Source organism: Alosa sapidissima, chromosome 5 (assembly GCF_018492685.1).
Source record: "Alosa sapidissima isolate fAloSap1 chromosome 5, fAloSap1.pri, whole genome shotgun sequence".
NCBI classification, from domain to species: Eukaryota; Metazoa; Chordata; class Actinopteri; order Clupeiformes; family Clupeidae; genus Alosa; species Alosa sapidissima.
The window spans coordinates 28,072,627-28,092,497 of NC_055961.1; the positions used below are offsets into that span (position 1 = coordinate 28,072,627).

Consider the following 19,871-nt stretch of genomic DNA (forward strand, 5'->3'; position numbering starts at 1 on the left):
TCCCTAAGCTACAGGCTTATAAGGTAGGCCTATTTATTACAACATAAATTGTCAATAGGCTATGCTGGCAACACAAATAAAATCTCCTTTGGAAACCAATGGCTTACGCCTTACAGTATCAAGCGGACTTAAACTGCCATATCGTGGCGAAAAGTTGTAATAAAATTCACAACCAACGGTAACGGTAACATTACCTAGGTCCTTATTGATATTATAAGATTAACGTACCTGCAGTAAAAACCAAGCATGTCCGATAAACATCCTCAGATTTATTTCGGCTTCAAGAAGAAATGGGAATTACATTTCATGTGAACATCGTCCTATCCTTATTAGACGTTCTCTGCGGTTAACTACAGTCCTTGTAGGAAGTGTCCATTGTTTTTCCAACCCACTTTTAACTTCCAACAAAATTACGTCTCACTGTAACGATGCGCCACCTAGTGGACAAACGACTACTTATCGCCAATACTGGAAATGCAGCCATGATGAATATTTATTTTGGCTTTCTTTTAATCCTACTGAATTTGTAATTATGTATCGGCCGTTCTAATACCGATAGTATGTGGGTGCCTGTGTGTGTGTGCATGTGTATATGTGTGCACCGCCATCTACAGGCCAATGAGTGTACAGTCACTTAATGTACACATAACCTAATTTTTTTTAGAACCCCCCCCATGGATGAAATTCTACGAAACTTGGCATACCCCCAGAGAATGCCAGGTCAATCATACACATAATATTTGGTGCAGTTCTGAACATCTTAACTGAAGATAGGGGCGATTAAAGCAGAATAATATTGCATTTTCATTTTTTACCGTGGGGGTGCAAATCACAAATGAGTGATTATGGGCCAGGTTGATGTAGGCCCTTGAGACCAACATACCATAAAAGATTCTTCATCCTCAGTGCCACGGTTCAGGTAGTTATTTAGGAAAAACTGCTTTTTTTGCGGTTCGGGGGGCCCAGCACGGGGGGGGAGTGGCTCCCGGGGACGAAACAAAATTTTTCCGTAAAAGTCTAGTGGGGCTACATACCCACCAAATTTCATGTGCCCCGGTGGTTCGGTGTCCCGGGTATCGTTGACCAAAAATTCAGCAAGTAGATGACAGGGAAAAAAACAAAAAAAAAAACTTTGACAATCCCTATATGACCGCTTCGCTAGCGGCGGTCATAATAAACATGTACCATAACTGCAACAACAAAAAGCTGGGCTTAGATCTACCGGGCACACAGTGGACACCAGTTTCATGGCCTCTGCAAGCCACCCCACTCTTGACCCAAATGCCAAAGAGCTAGGCCTGTTGATGTGGTAAGGAGAGCATGTACTCAACCAGTGAGGGTCCTGCGTCACAATAGCAAGAATTAAAAAAATAACAAAATGAAGACAGAAATTAATAAGGAATGGTGACCTTTGTACATGAATGGATATTTTTTGACACGTGTGTGTGTGTGTGTATGTCTGTGCTCACGTGCACATGCATGTGTGTTTATAACTTCCTTTTCCTTTAATTACTTACTGACACCAGACTAGAGTCAAAACAATGCCATAAAGACAAAACACTGCCAAAATTTGTGTCTGTAAAAATGTTTTGTAGCTTCGTAGATAAATTTTGCACATGAAAGATAGATGTCACACTTCTCCCAATTGCTGCCTAATTGTATGCACAAAGACATACAAGTTCCTTTATTATACGGCTCTTCACAATGCTAGTAGAACGCTCCATTGACTTGAATGGGATTTCCCAAAGTTCTAGCAGTAAATAAATTCATGTAATTACCGCTGCAAACATATAATTACCGCTGTCAATGGCAACGGGTTTTGTGCTTCTGTTACGTCTTTCATATCACTACGCAAGGACTGGAACTTCATTCAGACGTGAAAGCAAACGGTTGATCAGCTGTGTTCTAAAGAATGTTTGATTCAAGTTCAGCAGCGTGACTATTTGTTTCTCAGCAAATGCCACGATGAACGGTAACAAATAGGCTAGGTTATGTAGGCTAAAGTCATATCGTGGGGAGTTTATTATTTCGTTTTGGCAAGTAGCCGTATAATAAGCGGGATAATGTATAGAACGCCGGTCATTACTGTGAAAATAAGTCCCTTCAGGGCGGAACAAGTCCGGTTCGCCCTGTCGGGATTTATTTTCCCAGTAATGACCGGCGTTCTATAAATTATCCCTTACTTATTGCCTGTAGCTATAAAGCTGTTCCACACACATTCAAACTAAATCCCTGTGGACAAATGTTTTTCACAAGTGCACAAAATACTGTATTTCTGCAGGTACGCATTTTTTTTGCACACAGACAAATTAATTTCACAGCTACATAACGGTTCTACACTTGTGCAAATCATATCCTCGAAGACAAAACTCTATTACACGTGAATATCTTTTCACGGGCACACAATCTTTATGGCGTTGTTTTGACTTCATACCAGACTATCTTGCTTTAATTGCTCACATGTTTGTAGTCCTTTAGTCCTTGAGCCAGAGGGGTTGGTTGGTACCATCTGAGGGAAATAAGTTTCATACTGGCTTTTGGCAAGGTATACTACCCTAGAGTTAGAAAATAAGTAATAGCATTACATTGGTAGTAGCTTTTTGTGTCATCACCCTGTTTATGTTTATTATGCTTATAAGGAGATATATTACAGATGAATAGGATAAAAATTAACTAATAGATATCCCCACAAAACTTCTGCAGCTGAATATTTACATTAGGCCAACATTTGTTTGTATTGGAAGTGTTTTTAAATAGTATGTACACATATGTAAATGATCCATTATCTAATGAAATATGCAATAATTTGCATACATTTCAAGTACATTTGACAACATTAGATGAAGTCAGATTCAAAATTCTTCTTTTTGTTTTTCATTTTGGTGACATATTTGAGGAAAATGTTATTCCTAAAATCATATATAAACAACCTCCTCTATAACATCCTCATATGAGTATATCAATTGAAGTGGAGATTTCTGGTTCAGAGAATATGGCGATGATAGCCTACTTTAGATTTTCTTTAATGGCTAAAACACCCACTGTAATAACACTTCCCTCTAATTATGTCCAAAAGGAAAAACAAAAAGAAGAACCTGACTTTATCCAGTGTTAAGGCTTAATAATTGTAAAATGTGAAATGTTAATGTAAATCAGGTTTCTCGGCCAAGTATACTTGCGTATATAAGGAATTTGGTCTCTGCATTTATCCCATCTCTGAATTAGTGAACACACGGAGCACACAGTGAACACACAGTGACTGCCTTGTTCATGGGCACTTCAGCCGTTCCTACTGGTCGGGGATCGAGCCGGCACCTCCGGTTACAAGCCCGAGGCCCGAACCAGTAGGCCACGACTGCCCCCAAGGAATTTGGTCTCTGCATTTATCCCATCCTTAAATTAGTGAACATACAGAGCACACAGTGAACACACAGTGAGGTGAAGCACACACTAACCCGGAGCAGTGAGCTACCTGGCTACAGCAGCGATCGGGGAGCAGTGAGGGGTGGAAGTTTTGTTGGGATATCTATTTGTTACATTTTTTAGCCCATTCACCTGTAAGATATTCCTCCATAGACATACAATGGACATGATAAAACACAAAACGCTACCCCAAATGCAATGCTATCACATATTTTCAAATTCTAGAGTGGTATACCTTTTTAAGAACTAGACTGCATTTCCGGCGGGAACTGCAAAAGTGTGCTTGCCCTGGTCCGGTCAGCAACGTGAGCAGACAGTGGCATACGCTATGCTGAACCTGGCTTGATCCAAGCATTCTAACAGTGCCTTTCAGTGTTGGAGCAGTGGCAATACCACAAAAGCTCTAGGAGAGGGCTATTCAACTGGCTTGCGGGGTGAATGCGGTTCGTTGGATTTTACCTGTGGCCTGCCTTTGAATTTAGCTTCTATGACTAAGATCAAATTAATAAAATAAAACAACAGCAGTGATTGGCTGCAAAAATAAATAATGTCACGTGTCTTGCACCTCTCAAACTGGGCTATCAGGTAACCTAGAAGAATTGAAATGATGAAATATGACTAAGGAATTCAAATGCTGCTTGTTTGTCAGGATACTTTTTCACTGATTTATTTTAAAAATATGAGCTATGAGAATGTTATATATTCCATCCCCTAATTCTGTTTTACTGGTTTATTTGACAAATAATCTACATGGATTTGCTCTATAAAGACCTTATGTCTGTTTAGGATTGTCCACAACATTAGTGATGTTTTTTTTTGTGTGTGAATGTATTTTACTTAACTCATTAAATGTAGCTGAATACTCATGAACGCATGTCTCTAATAGCCACAATAGGAGTAATTTTAGCAACACCGTATTTTGTGTGGCCCATAACGACCCAGTGGATCATGAAAACGTGCCAAAATTCACATTCCTTGCTTGATGTTGGTACATTAATCCCATTCAGATTGCCACTTATCTGTGATGTAAGAGTTCAGTATAGGTTTAAGGTCTGGGGCACGGATTTGAGATTCTGTGACTTCTTCATTGAGGGCTTGCTTAGCAGCACTGTCCGCTTTCTCATTTCCCCTCAGACCAACATGGCCTGGGACCCAGCAAAAAACTACACTGAAGTTCTGGTTCTTTAGACGTTGTAGTTGATCAAGCTCAGCTTTGGTTGTACTTTTTGCGTGACATTAAAGCCTACTGGAAAGATTTTTAATTGCAATTTAATTTAATGCAATTTACTTTTACGATTAAATAAAATTAATTTATCCCTCTCACCCATAGTTTTCTATTTATTTACAAATGTACATAGGCCTACTGTAATTACATTTATACATAGTTATTCTCTTGGACATTTTGTTTTTCTCACAAACATGTTGCAAGGTATTCTTCTGTTGATATGGCTTACACTGTCATCACAGCCCGTCAAGTGTCGTCCAGGTAAGTAAGCTTAAAAAGCTCATTGAACTTGTTGAGCAAACTGTGAGAAAGAGAAAGTGTGTCCCAGTTTTTATGCTGATGTATAATTCAGTGTCAAATTTCTGACTATGACAGTGTTTTTGTTTGTTCCATATGTAAATATCCTGCTCACAGATTGGTGGAATATAACATACTTATTGAACAGAGTGCTGACCAACAGTGATCACATGTCATTTCTATTGTGGCAGGTGGAGCTTTCTATTACCTTGAGAATCCAAATTCCCGTGGAATCAATATCAGCAGGAGCAACACAAATCATGAACTGCAGAAAATTATGAACAAATGTAACCTTGTTGGACGTAGCTGCAGAGATATTCAACAGAAATATGGTGTTCAAGAAGGCAAGCCCTTTATTTTGTGCTAAAAATTCACCTTCTACCTGAGCTATAAGCTGTATCCTCAAGTCAATGTGCACCTTTACAGATTAGGTATTTCAATATAAGGGTATTAATTGTTTTTGCATGATTTCATTTCAGATGGTCTGTATTACCTCACCACCTCCAGTGGGGTTGTGTACTAGACCTACTGTGACATGACCACAGCAGGTGGTGGATGGACACTGGTAGCCAGTGTGCACAAGAACAACATGTATGGGAAATGCACTGTGGGGGACCGATGGTCCAGCGAGCAGGGAAGCAATCCCAACCGCCCTGATGGAGAGGGTACATGGGCCAACATGAACACCTTTGGGACTGCAGAGGGTGCAACATGTGATGACTACAAGGTATAATGAATAGTAACCTCTAGTTAGTTGCCGTCTGTATGAGCTATAAGAGTTAAAAATGATAAATGTTGATAATTCATCAGTATTTTTATTGATTGATGACATTCGGTCGATGATTTCCAGGACACTGGAACACCAGGACACATGAAACGTATGCATATATGCTGATAAGGAACAGAAGCTTTTTGTCCCTGGGAGCCACCCTCCATGTCATGAACCAATAAACATACTGCTAAATTATCACTTATCAGATATACTCACAATATCTCGCCAACCTCTCAAAATTCTGCATGTAGGATCATTATAACATTTTCAGGAATGTTACACTCAGCAAGCCACATTTAGTTAAATTCTGTCCATTGTTGGCGCTCCAACGTATGCATTCCTATATCTGAAGATTTCAGATGCAAAACCCTCTAAATCCGTCTGACAACTTTTCTTTTAAATTAAAATTTTTTATCAGGACCGGGAGAGCTCACTTTAAGTGATATTTTTTCTGGTCGTGATAATTTGTGAGCACGTTTTCCTTTAATTGAGCCCTCGAATTAATACAACGTGACCCCGTTGTAGGCCTAAATTGAGCTCTCGAAATATGTATTTCGTACTCACATTTAGTAATTCCCGACATTTTCTCACCGCTCGCTGTGCTGTGGTGGCAACTTCGTGTTACCTTGACATGGACTAGGCCTACAGCTGTCTGTAACAGTTCATATTGGTAATGTGATGATAAAAGTAGGCAGCTAATTAAAGCCTTTAGGTGGTCATGGTTTATAGCGGACTTCTACTCTTTGTAGCAGGGGCACCTGTGGTGTCAACCGCCAGCTATGGAGACCCATAATGGGGAAATTCTACTAGGCTACAAAGGCTACTCGGGCTCTGTTGTAATGACCGGTTTCTACTATCTCCTGGATTGTTGACTTAACTGTGAGGTCTAGAAGGCAATCGAAGCACATCACAGCGACAAGCTCCCAAACAATTACAACACGTAGACCTACTGTTGGTACAAATAGGCTACTGCGTATTAGGGGTGGGCATATCGATCCAAATATCGATAGTATCGATACCAACATTGGTATTGGTATCGGATCGATACCAGTGTGATGGGATCGATACTTTAATTCCAGTTCACTTCCAATATCTCTCAATTTGTTCAAAATGCATTGTTCCTGGTTCACCAAGGGCTAGCCTACAGTCAAGCAAACCATTCCTTTCACATCTTGCATGCCCGCTTTGCAATGTTTCGTTGCTGAAATTGGAATCATAAAATCATTAGCATATTGATGTTTTATTCATGTCATAAATCATAACACACTGTTCGGCCCCTACATAAAAGTATATAAACTGCTTTTAGTTACAAATATCAGTATTGGTATCGGTATCGACAATACTGGCCCTATATTTAATTGGTATCGGATCGAAACCAAATTTTACAGTATCGCACACCACTACTGCGTATCAGGGCTTTGAACCGATTTTTTTCCCAATCGGTTCGTTCCGAACAGAAACGGAATTATAAGGTTTCCGGTTATGAGTTCCACCAATAAATTGACGTTCTCGAACTGGTTAGAACAAAAAAATACTGTTCCCGGAATGGTTAATTTCTTTCCTGTCAGCTGTTTAATGCTATAGAATTATGTCACATCTTTCTCATCCAGCTTAAACCAAATGTAATAATATTACAACCATTATTAAATAATAATAATTATATTATTATGAATAATAATAATTAAATAGGCCTACAATTATTTCAAATGTGTAGTTTATTGTTAAAAGAGAAAATTTCCACACAAACGTAACGACATTATTAAGACACGTGTTTATGCCACTCGGGCAACAACAAATTCCAACTGTCGGGGGGGGGAAGGCCATCCAGTAGGCCTACTCATACCGTAACAAGTCTTTTGTTTTGTCTTGCATTAACGATGGATCGTAATTTACTTCTTATTTAAGATGTGGAGTGGAGACTTTATCCACCGCTTAATCCACCGCTCTCTCTCCATTCAGCCAACGAATGTCTGATGTGATGTCACACAGGAAGTGAACCTCAGCCGTCATGGTAACGTGTCCAGGAAAATAATTACTTTTTTTTTTTAGTTAATTAGGCAACGAAAACTTTGAGGAACGAAATAAAACCGGTATTAACCGGTTACCATTATTTTTAAATAAGTGTTCCTGTTCCAGAACATAAAAAATAATAACGTTTCCGGTTTCGTTTCTGTTCCCTGTAAAATACAAAAAGTTCCCGGTTTTCGTTTTCATTCCTTGAACCGGTTCAAAGCCCTGCTGCGTATTAGTAGTAGCCTAATACCCACCCAATACAGAAAAGGTTCCCTCTAGTGCCCGATGGGCCTCACCATATAACCCACCCGCACACCAATGATGCAGACAACGAGATAAGCTTTGATACGGACTATAAAAAGGGAAGCATAAACAGTGGCGTTCACGATGCTCAGCTTCTCAGGCTACTAACACTCAAAACTTCGGCAAACATTCAGCTCGACGATGATGGCAAGGGGCCTGTGCAAACACACACAATCATCTGCTCTCCCACCTACAGCCTACCTAACGGGGCTATATCCAGGTGCACTGCAATCAATGAGATTCCCTCTACGTCACTACAAGCGACACACCTCCCGACGTCATTCCCGGGGATACCCTTTGAAACCACACTACGTTTTTGTGCACACAATTTAATTTCTTCGAGCCCACGTTTTAATTATTCGTGGGTGCGTTTCAGTAGATCGAGATCTCGAATATACTATAACGTGCTCATGTTTACATGTGTCAAGACAATATTGAGTGCACGTTTTACAAATTGTGGCCACGTTTAAGTAGATTGTGCACACAATGTTCTATAACCATGTTCACAAATTGTGCTCTCGTTTTAATAAATCGTGCCCTCGTTTTAGTAAATCGTGCGCTCGTTTTAGTAAATAGTGCACTTGTTTAATAAATTGTGCCCTCGTTTTACTATGCTTAAAATGAGAGCTCAATTTAGTAAAATGAGCTCACACTATAGTAAATCGAGCGCACAATTTAGTAAAACGAGCGTACGATTTAGTAAAACGAGTGCACAATATAGTTAAACGAGAGCACACTTTAGTTAAACGAGAGCACAATTTAGTAAAACGAGCGCACAATGTAGTAAAACTAGCGCACATTCTCTCAACATGCAAAACATTTTGCGATGACCCCTCTAGGGCTCCGTACTATAGCTTTTTGCCTATACAAATTGACATTTCAGACCAGGAAGAAAGTGGTATTTAGTGGGTTTTGAAACCAAATTATTTGATTAACGTACAGTATACTATGTGGGGTGATTCACTCTCATTTTTGACAGAGGTGGCGTTTAGAGGCTTTGGTTTAGAGGATCAGAACTCTTCAACTCAAGAATTATTATTATTAGAAGGATAATTTATTCCATTTTATTTCACTCATTTGGATATACAGATTTACTTATCTGTCCTTTACAGAATCCTGGCTACTATGATATCATAGCACAAGATGTGTCTGTTTGGCATGTTCCTAACAATATTCCACTGCAACACTGGACCATTGCTCCCATCCTGCGATACCACACAGAGACAAGCTTTCTGAATCTCTATGGAGGAAACCTCTACCACCTCTTCAAGGTGCATGAAACACCACAGATATGTTCACACACACCTGTGCTCACATAGACATCAAGACACATACAAAGTTATTTAACATTCTTTACTTAAATGTCGGTCTTTTATCAGCTATGTTTTTTAGCGTTACCCTGTGAGGTATAACATTGGAGCGTGTGGCACCAACAATGGGCCATCCACTCCTGTGGTATATGATTATGGAAATGCTGCCACTACAAGGAACTTTTATGGCCCAAATATTAGAAGTATGAATCATTTTTTTATTTATTGTTTAAGTTTACTCCAGTATACAGTACCCATAAAATAACTGAACGATAGTCAACTTAAGACGTCTATATTTATTTTTTAATTGTAATATTTCACAAAACAGAATAAAGTGTAAATACGTTGTCTGTGTATACATTCAGGTTATCAATCATAATGCAATGCTTTTATTTTCCCAGATGAATTCTTTCCTGGCTACGTCACCTTCAGAGTGTTCAACCGTGAGAGGGCAGCCATGGCCATGTGTTCTGGAGTCAGACCCACTGGGTGCAACACTGAACATGTAAGGATGACCACAGCACAACTTCTCCTGACATTTCTAGAAAGATGGCTCACTTGATTAATTAGTTTCTATGACAACTTATGACAATTATTACACGGATCTTGCAGAATGCTCCATTCAGTTACCTTTATATGGCTCTGGGCCTTCCCAACGTTAGGAGGTTTGATATTACTGGCCATTGCTAAAGGAGCTATATTCCTTTAGTATAACAGACCGCTGTCAAGAGGTTTTGTGCTTCTTATTCATGTCTTTCATATCACTCTGCATATAGTCACTTCTTGCAATGGAACTTTATTCAAAAGTGAAAGCAGACAGTTGATCAGCTGTGTTCTAAAGAATGTTTGATTGAAGTTCAGCATGTGTTGCAAATTATTTGTTTCTCAGCAAATGCCACGATGAAACGGTAGCCTAACAAACAAATAAATGTAGAGTCATATCATGTGGTGGTTATTTTTGTTTTGTTTTGGCATGTAGCCGTGTAATAGAGAGAATGCCAGTCATTATCGGAAAATAAGTCCCTTCAGGATAAAGCAAGTCCTGTTCGCCCTGTCGGGAATCGGAAATGTAAGGCATCATTTTGTGAAGAGTACAAGACTGAGGAGTCCTTGAAATTAATGTCTGGAATTGGAACAAATAGATAGTTACAAGGCTGCATTTGCCATGCAACACCTGTGATATACCCATAGGGCAGCGATGGCTCAGGAGGTAGAGGAGTGCTTCAGTTTCAATCTGATTCCCTCTGACCTTGTCAAAATGTCCTTAAACACAACACCGGACCCTAATCAGCTCTTAATGTGCAGGTTGATGGCTTGTATGGCAGCCTCCACCAATGATGAATGTGCATAGTAAATGGTATACCACATCCAACTCTGTGAGGCCAGCCAATTTGAAGCTGCTATATCTGTCACAGTTGCAGTTTAAGCATTTTATCATTATTAGTAACCCTTTATTTATTTTACAGTATTGCATTGGTGGTGGGGGACACTTCCCTGGAGGTGCTCCTCGTCAGTGTGGGGACTTCACAAGCTTTGACTGGGATGGTTATGGAACAGGAAGAGACTGGAGTGCATCCAGAGAGATGACTGAAGCTGCTGTGCTACTCTTCTACCGCTGAGTTTAAGATCACACTGAGGGTCCACGGATGACCTGTGGCAGACGCAATATTAGGAATAAAAAGTGGGATGCAACATTTTCACTGCCATGTGTTGGTTTTGCTGCATTAAATAACACCGGTGGTAAATTGGCAAATCTTTGCTCATCTTTGATCAATGCTATAAAATGTGTTTTTATAGAGGCCTAGTGGATAGCTGAGAAAAGCTACTTATTACGGGCAAAAGTTATTTTGAAATATCATTGAAGGTCAAGATTGCCATTCCCTGTACTATATATCTTTCTGTTGTGCATTGGTATTTCACCTGACATTTTACTGGTATCTACTGCTATGTTCAATCTTGAGGTATGAATAATAGATGGGGATTTTTTGTTGATATTTTGTGTAATCTAATATTGTTATATATATATATTTTATGTTTTTACATTTGGAATAAACAATTGAATGAAAAAATCAAACCAAAGTTTTCAGATCTTCAATATTGGGCTTATTGTCCCCTTGTGATTTCCTGTCCTGCAAAAGGAAGTTGGACAACATTTCTAACCAGCATGCATTGTGTTCAACTCAGTATGCATAATGTTGAGCCAGATCTGTACAACGCTGCATCTAGTTGAATGCGCCTATTAAATATGTAGCTAATAGGTTTTATACTGAGTTAGCTATAGCCGGTTGTACAAGGATACTTTGACCAAATAGATATCCTATCTTGACTTGTTGGTAAAACAAATTAAGCTAGCTTTACCACTTTTGAGGAGCATGTGGACTTTCCTTGACTATCCCTAACAGAAATGAGCTACTGTAGGCCTGTTGATGTGGTAAGCAGAGCATGTACTCAACCAGTGAGGGTCCTGCGTCACAATAGAAAGAATAAAAAAAATAACAAAATGAAGACAGAAATTAATAAGGAATGGTGACCTTTGTAAATGAATGGATATTTTTTGACACGTGAAGGTGTGTGTGTGTGTGTGTGTGTGTGTGTGTGTGCTCACATGCACATGCATTTGTGTTTATAACTTCCTTTTCCTTTAATTACTTACTGACACCAGACTATGGAGGAAAAACAATGCCATAAAGACAAAACACTTCCAAAATTTGTGTCTGTAAAATATTTTGTAGCTTTGTAGATCCAGTTTGCACACAAAAGATAGATGTCACACTTCTCCCAATTGCTGCCTAATTGTATGCTCAAAGACATACGTTCCTTTATTGCCTGTAGCTATAAAGCTGTTCCACACACATTCAAACTAAAATACTGTATTTCTGCAGGTACACATTTTTTTTTGCACACAGACAAATTAATTCCACAGCTACATAATGGCTCTACACTTGTGCAAATCATATCCTCGAAGACAAAACTCTATTACACATGTGAATATCTTTTCATGGGCACACAATCTTTATGGCATTGTTTTGACTTCATACCAGACTATCTTGCTTTAATTGCTCACATGTTTTGAGTCCTTTAGTCCTTGAGCCAGAAGGGTTGGTTGGTACCTTTTGAGGGGAATAAGTTTCATAGTGGCTTTTGGCAAAGGTATACTACCCTAGAGTTAGAAAATAAGTAATAGCATTACATTGGTAGTAGCTTTTTGTGTCATCACCCTGTTTATGTTTATTATGCTTATAAGGAGATATATTACAGATGAATAGGATAAAAATTACCTAATAGATATCCCCACAAAACTTCTGCAGCTGAATATTTACATTATGCCAAAAAATTTTTTGCATTGGAAGTGTTTTTAAATAGTATGTATACATATGTAAATGAACCATTATCTAAGGAAATATGCAATACTTTGCATACATTTCAAGTACATTTGACAACATTGGATGAAGTCAAATTCAAAATTCTTCTTTTTGTTTTTCATTTTGGTGACATATGAGTGAAATGTTATTCCTAATACACTGTATTTTTGATAACGTCTTCATACATTTGCTAAAACCCCATGTTATATTCCATACCTTTTGCTTACTTTCCATACATCACAAATCATATATAAACAACCTCCTCTATAATCTCCTCATATGAGTATATCAATTGAAGTGGAGATTTCTGGTTCAGAGAATATGGCGATGATACTGTAGATTTTCTTTAATGGCTAAAACACCCACTGTAATAACACTTCACTCTAATTATGTCCAAAAGGAAAAACAAAAACAAAAAAGAACCTGACTTTATCCAGTGTTCAGGTTTAATAATTGTGAAATGTAAAATGTAAATCAGGTTTCTCGGCCAAGTATACTTGTGTATACAAGGAATTTGGTCTCTGCATTTATCCCATCCGTGAATTAGTGAACATACACAGTGAACACACAGTGACTGCCTTGTTCATCGGCACTTTAGCCGTTCCTAATGGTCGGGCATCGAGCGGGCAACCCCCCGGTTACAAGCCCGAGGCCCTACAGCGGCGATCGGGGAGCAGTGAGGGGTGGAAGTTTTGTGGGGATATCCATTTGTTACATTTTTTGGCCCATTCACCTGTAAGATATTCCTCCATGGACATACAATGGACATGATAAAACACAACAAGCTACCCAAATTTCAATGCTATCACACATTTTCTAATTCTAGAGTGGTATACCTTTTTAAAAATGACTATGACACTTATTCCCTTTGAATTGTACCGATTGACCAAAATTAGGGGGTCTGGCTCAAAGACTACTTGCTCCTGAGTTTGTTTATGGCTATTTATGGTTATGGATTTGGCAGACGCCTTTGTCCAAAGCGACACACAAATACAAAACAATTTGTGACGTGTGTGTGCACGTGTAAGTGTGTGTTTATTATTTCCTTATCAAATATTTGATAAGGAATATTATTTGATAAGGAATATTACTTATCAGATTGTCTTGCTTTAATAGCTCCTGAGATTTTTTTTGTAGCTAACCACAAAGTATAAAATGCCTCAGACCAAAATTTTACTTCATAGTCTCTCATTGTCCTTTTTGCTTTGCTAACCTTGGAAACATTGCAGCAAACAACACTGTTGTCAATCTTACAGCGAGCTTCCCTTCTCTTGGACATTTTATTTTTCTCACAAACATGTTGCAAGGTATTCTTCTGTTGATATGGCTTACACCGTCATCACAGCCCGTCGAGTGTCGTCCAGGTAAGCAAGTTTGAAAAGCTCATTGAACTTGTTGAGTAAACTGTGAGAAAGAGAAAGTGTGTCCCAGTTTTTATGCTGATGTATAATTCAGTGTCTGATTTCTGACTATGACAGTGTTTTTGTTTGTTATACATGTAAATATCCTGCTCACAGATTGGTGGAATATAACATAGCCTACTTATTGAACACAGAGTGCTGACCAACAGTGATCACATGTCATTTCTATTGTGGCAGGTGGAGCTTTCTATTACCTTGAGAATCCAAATTCCCGTGGAATCAATATCAGGAGCAACACAAATCATGAACTGCAGAAAATTATGAACAAATTTAACCTTGTTGGACGTAGCTGCAGAGATATTCAACAGAAATATGGTGTCCAAGAAGGCAAGCCCTTTATTTTGTGCTAAAAATTCACCTTCTACCTGAGCTATAAGCTGTATCCTCAAGTCAATGTGCACCTTTACAGATTAGGTATTTCAATATAAGGGTATTAATTGTTTTTGCATGATTTCATTTCAGATGGTCTGTATTACCTCACCACCTCCAGTGGGGTTGTGTACTAGACCTACTGTGACATGACCACAGCAGGTGGTGGATGGACACTGGTAGCCAGTGTGCACAAGAACAACATGTATGGGAAATGCACTGTGGGGGACCGATGGTCCAGCGAGCAGGGAAGCAATCCCAACCGCCCTGATGGAGAGGGTACATGGGCCAACATGAACACCTTTGGGACTGCAGAGGGTGCAACATGTGATGACTACAAGGTATAATGAATAGTAACCTCTAGTTAGTTGCCGTCTGTATGAGCTATAAGAGTTAAAAATGATAAATGTTGATAATTCATCAGTATTTTTATTGATTGATGACATTCGGTCGATGATTTCCAGGACACTGGAACACCAGGACACATGAAACGTATGCATATATGCTGATAAGGAACAGAAGCTTTTTGTCCCTGGGAGCCACCCTCCATGTCATGAACCAATAAACATACTGCTAAATTATTAGAAAATGTGGGTAATTTGTTCCATTTTATTTCACTCATTTGGATATACAGATTTACTTATCTGTCCTTTACAGAATCCTGGCTACTATGATATCATAGCACAAGATGTGTCTGTTTGGCATGTTCCTAACAATATTCCACTGCAACACTGGACCATTGCTCCCATCCTGCGATACCACACAGAGACAAGCTTTCTGAATCTCTATGGAGGAAACCTCTACCACCTCTTCAAGGTGCATGAAACACCACAGATATGTTCACACACACCTGTGCTCACATAGACATCAAGACACATACAAAGTTATTTAACATTCTTTACTTAAACGTCTGTCTTTCATCACCTTTGGTTTTCAGCGTTACCCTGTGAGGTATAATATTGGAGCGTGTGGCACCAACAATGGACCATCTATTCCTGTGGTGTATGATTATGGAAATGCTGCCACTACAAGGAACTTTTATGGCCCAAATGTTAGAAGTATGAAACGATTTTGTTTATTTATTGTTTACAAGTTTACAGTACCCATGTAATAATAGTCAAGGTGTCTATATTGAATGCAGCTGTTGTAATTGTAGCATTTCACAAAATAGAGTAAAGTAGGCTACAACTCATACAATGCCAATTTATACATTCTTAAATGTCATGGATGTTAATGTAATGCTTTTATTTTCCCAGATGAATTAATTCCTGGCTACGTCACCTTCAGAGTGTTCAACAATGAGAGGGCAGCCATGGCCATGTGTTCTGGAGTCAGACCCACTGGGTGCCACACTGAACATGTAAGGATGACCACAGCACAACTTCTCCTGACATTTCTAGAAAGATGGCTCACTTGATTAATTAATTTCTATGACAACTTATGACAACTATTACACGGATCTTGCAGAATGCACCATATCTGCTTATAGTCTCACTTGACACCATGTGAGATAATCTTGAATGTGGTGAAAGATTGTGTTTTTTTTTTTTAATTAATTTATATGACAACTTAATGAAACTCACTATCTTGGAAATTAGTGGTTTGCATTGTTGTAGGGCCAGACATGGCTTTAACATTTTGTGAGTCCTTGAAATTAATGTTTGGAATTGCAACAAATAGATAGTGGCAAGGGTGCATTTACCATGCATTACCTGTCAAATACCATGTGGCAGAAATGGCTCAGGAGGTAGAGGAGTGCTTCACCAACCATAAGGTTGCTGGTTTCATTTTGATTCCCTCTGACATTGTCAAAGTGTCCTTGAACACAACACCGGACCCCAATCAGCTCTTAATGTGCAGGTTGATGCCTTGTATGGCAGCCTCCAGCATTGATGTATGAATGTGCATAGTAAATGGTATACCACATCCAACTTTGTGAGGCCAGAATCTGCTATATCTGTCACAGTTGCAGTTTAAGCATTTTATCATTATTAGTAACCCTTTATTTATTTTACAGTATTGCATTGGTGGAGGGGGACACTTCCCTGAAGGTGCTCCTCGTCAGTGTGGGGACTTCACAAGCTTTGACTGGGATGGTTATGGAACAGGAAGAGACTGGAGTGCATCCAGAGAGATGACTGAAGCTGCTGTGCTGCTCTTCTACCGCTGAGTTTAAGATCACACTGAGGGTCCACAGATGACCTGTGGCAGACGCAATATTAGGAATAAACATTTTCACTGCCATGTGTTGGATTTACTGCATTAAATACCATCAATGGTAAACTGGCAAATCTTTGCTCAATGTTATAAAATGTGTTTTTATAGAGGCCTAGTGGATAGCTGAGAAAAGCTACTTATTACGGGCAAAAGTTATTTTGAAATATCATTGAAGGTCAAGATTGCCATTCCCTGTACTATATATCTTTCTGTTGTGCATTGGTATTTTCACCTGACATTTTACTGGTATCTACTGCTATGTTCAATCTTGAGGTATGAATAATACTTGGAGATTTTATGTTGATATTTTGTGTTGTCTAATATTGTCATATATATTTTTGATTTGTTGAGCCAGATCTGTGCAATGCTGGATCTAGTTGAATGAGCCTATTAAATATGTAGCTAATATAGGTTTTATACTGAGTTAGCTATAGCCAGTTGTACAAGGATACTTTCACCAAATAGATATCCTATGTGAATTGTTGGTTAAACAAATTAAGCTAGCTTTACCACTTTTGAGCAGCATGTGGACTTTCCTCAGGTCATCAAATGAGGTTTTGCAAGGTCACAAGCTAATATTTCTTTCCTACAGTTCAATTTGACTTTTATTTTTTTAGTCAGTTTGATTTAAGAATGTTGGTTGCCCAAGAAATGTAACTTGCTTGCTATTACATTTGTTTTGTGTGTTTGGGTTTAAGGTTATTTTAGTTTGATAATGTTAATCTGGGAGGACACCGTCATGTGAATCAGATCAATGATTCCTTACCAAAACAGGGCCTGTCTTAACTGTATCAGAAGTGGGACAAAGTCACTGTTTGGCAAGTCACAAGTCTCAAGTTTTAACACTGAAGTCCAAGTAAAGTCCCAAGTCCAGACAGAAATGTCTCAAGTACTGTAAGTCCAAGTCGAGTCTCACCAAAGCCGAGTCCAAGTCCTTATTTTTTTTGAGTCTTAAACAAGTCATATTATGCAACCGCATATTAATATGCCATCAATTATGCTTTCAATATCATTCTTATCATTATATCATATTTTACTAATTGAAAAAGTTTTAAATTACTTTAAATCACGAGCCCAAAGATAAACAAAGTATCCTTTGTTGTCTTACTGAGGATAAATAAAAGTGAATACTGGTTGGAATTGAATGAGTTTGCTAACTGGCAATTAATCCGAACAGTCTGGCTACAACTTTAATTGAGTGAGGGGTGAGGTAGGCTACACATGTGAGATGTGTCTGAGTTAGAGAGTGAAGTGTGTGGATGACTATTTGGATGGGTGAGTGAATTGTTTTTACAGTGTGTCATAATGTTTCCATACATCATAACACCATAGGGTTAACTCAAATAAAATATGGTAAACTTGGTTTACTGCTTGGTTGTGTTGAAATGGCCATGACTTTTTGGAGAGTGGGTGCGCACATCCAAAGAAATGTTTTCCGCAGGTGCCAGACAATAATGTCAGACAGTGGAAGAAGTGTGGTCTGCACGCTGCAATTGCTCCAAAAATATAAACTTTATTACTTTAAAAACATAACAACGTTTCGATCACCCTGGACCTTCGTCAGGCATCATTTGATCGAAACGCTGATATGGCAATCATATTATTTCAATAATATACTAATAATACATAGACAATGAAAGATTCTCATATAGGCAGAGGTGAGGCTAGATTATATTCTGTGACAAAGCAATAAATCTGATATCCTTAGAGTGAGGGGTTGACCTAAGCAGCTGGACGCGTTCTCTGTTCCATGTCGAGGGTGCAGGTGCAGGGGAACAGTAGGGAGTCTTCCTCTAAGTTGCTTGCATGTATAATGTATAGCAGGAATTTAGCCAGAGGACACAAAACTGTCCTTCATCATTGATATCAAAGGGTTTTGAGGACACCCCCCCCACACACACACACACACATTATCTTGCCTTGAGTAACCAGAATGTTGATGTTTTGGGAAAAGTCTATCAACTTGCACAAGTGACAGGGACACAGTTTGGAATGACTGCAAAAAAGAATATTCTGAAATTAATATGAAGCTAAGCATAAAAATCCGTTTTGATCAACCTTCCAATTCGGTTGAACCTTGTTGATATAGTGCTTACCAATGGGTGACCAACATTTTTTGGGCATAAAAAAGATACAATAAAAAGATAGGCTACATCAGAAAAGGCTAAGTCAGAACAGATTATACATTATTTCACAAAGTTGTCTTCCTATTTGCATATAATTTAGACTAGAAGGGCACTTTCTGTAGACCTGCAAACATGATCATTCTGCTACACCACCTAGAGAGTTCTTTAAACATACATTGATTGTAGACAAAAATGGCATAATCAGGCAGATATCAGTGTGTAGCTGGCTTTTACTATCTACAAAATTCAGCCTGATATGAAGATGCTGTTACTTAAAGAAAGACAATGGAAGAATTGATATCTACTGTATTCCCCTTGGTTCAACACCATTTAACATGATCGCTAAGATGGTACCCAGTTAATCAAAAACTGACTTAAAAGGTCATGATCCTACCCGATCAACGATTACATAGTGTAATATTAAGCATCCCAGGTGTGCAATGGCAGCGAGTTCATTCTCCATATTATAAGCCTGAATAGCAAAATAATGGGTTTGAAGCCGTTATTTTAAGGTAAACAAACTACATTGTGTTTCTTTAATTCATTGCATGTCATGAACAGTACAACAGTAGCAATGTTATGGGTTCATCCATAGGCCAAACTTTTGACTACGTATTTTGTGAGTAGGAGGATCAATAGATTTGACTGACAAACTGCATTGAAAATCTTACGCCTTGACAGAGGTAAATGTGTAAAAAAAAAACAGTATGTTCTATTTGCCTCAGGGTATGTAGCCAGCCGCAACAACAGCCACCAGAACATGATTTTCCTGCCAATCATTTGCTCACGTCAAGCTCACGTAATGCACTAAGCATGCAGAGGGAGGGACTTCAAGGAAATACTGTTTGACTGTTAAGAACCAAGAAACTATGACGCAAAAGACATGTTGGGGAGACTGGGAACTGTTTTGGTCAGCCTCTGCCACATGGTTTCAGCACAGTCCATTTGTTAGTCTAAAAATACACAAAGGCCTTGCATCATCTCCCACTAGTGCTAAATCACAGACATTAATTAACCATAGCGATAGACTTTG

The 19,871-nt window shown here is 38.7% G+C and overlaps 1 protein-coding gene and 1 pseudogene across 1 annotated transcript; both read left to right on the top strand.

The window, feature by feature from the left end:
* Window positions 1-1,920: 1,920 nt before the first annotated feature.
* On the top strand, window positions 1,921-11,090 carry LOC121709777 (annotated as a pseudogene).
* On the top strand, window positions 1,950-16,998 carry LOC121709778 (intelectin-like). Its single transcript, XM_042093379.1, is given in 8 exon segments — window positions 1,950-1,972; window positions 14,013-14,069; window positions 14,304-14,453; window positions 14,589-14,836; window positions 15,153-15,311; window positions 15,433-15,553; window positions 15,752-15,855; window positions 16,513-16,998. Coding segments are annotated over 8 exon segments (999 nt in total). The 5' UTR covers window positions 1,950-1,965; the 3' UTR covers window positions 16,666-16,998.
* The last annotated feature ends 2,873 nt before the right edge of the window (window positions 16,999-19,871 follow it).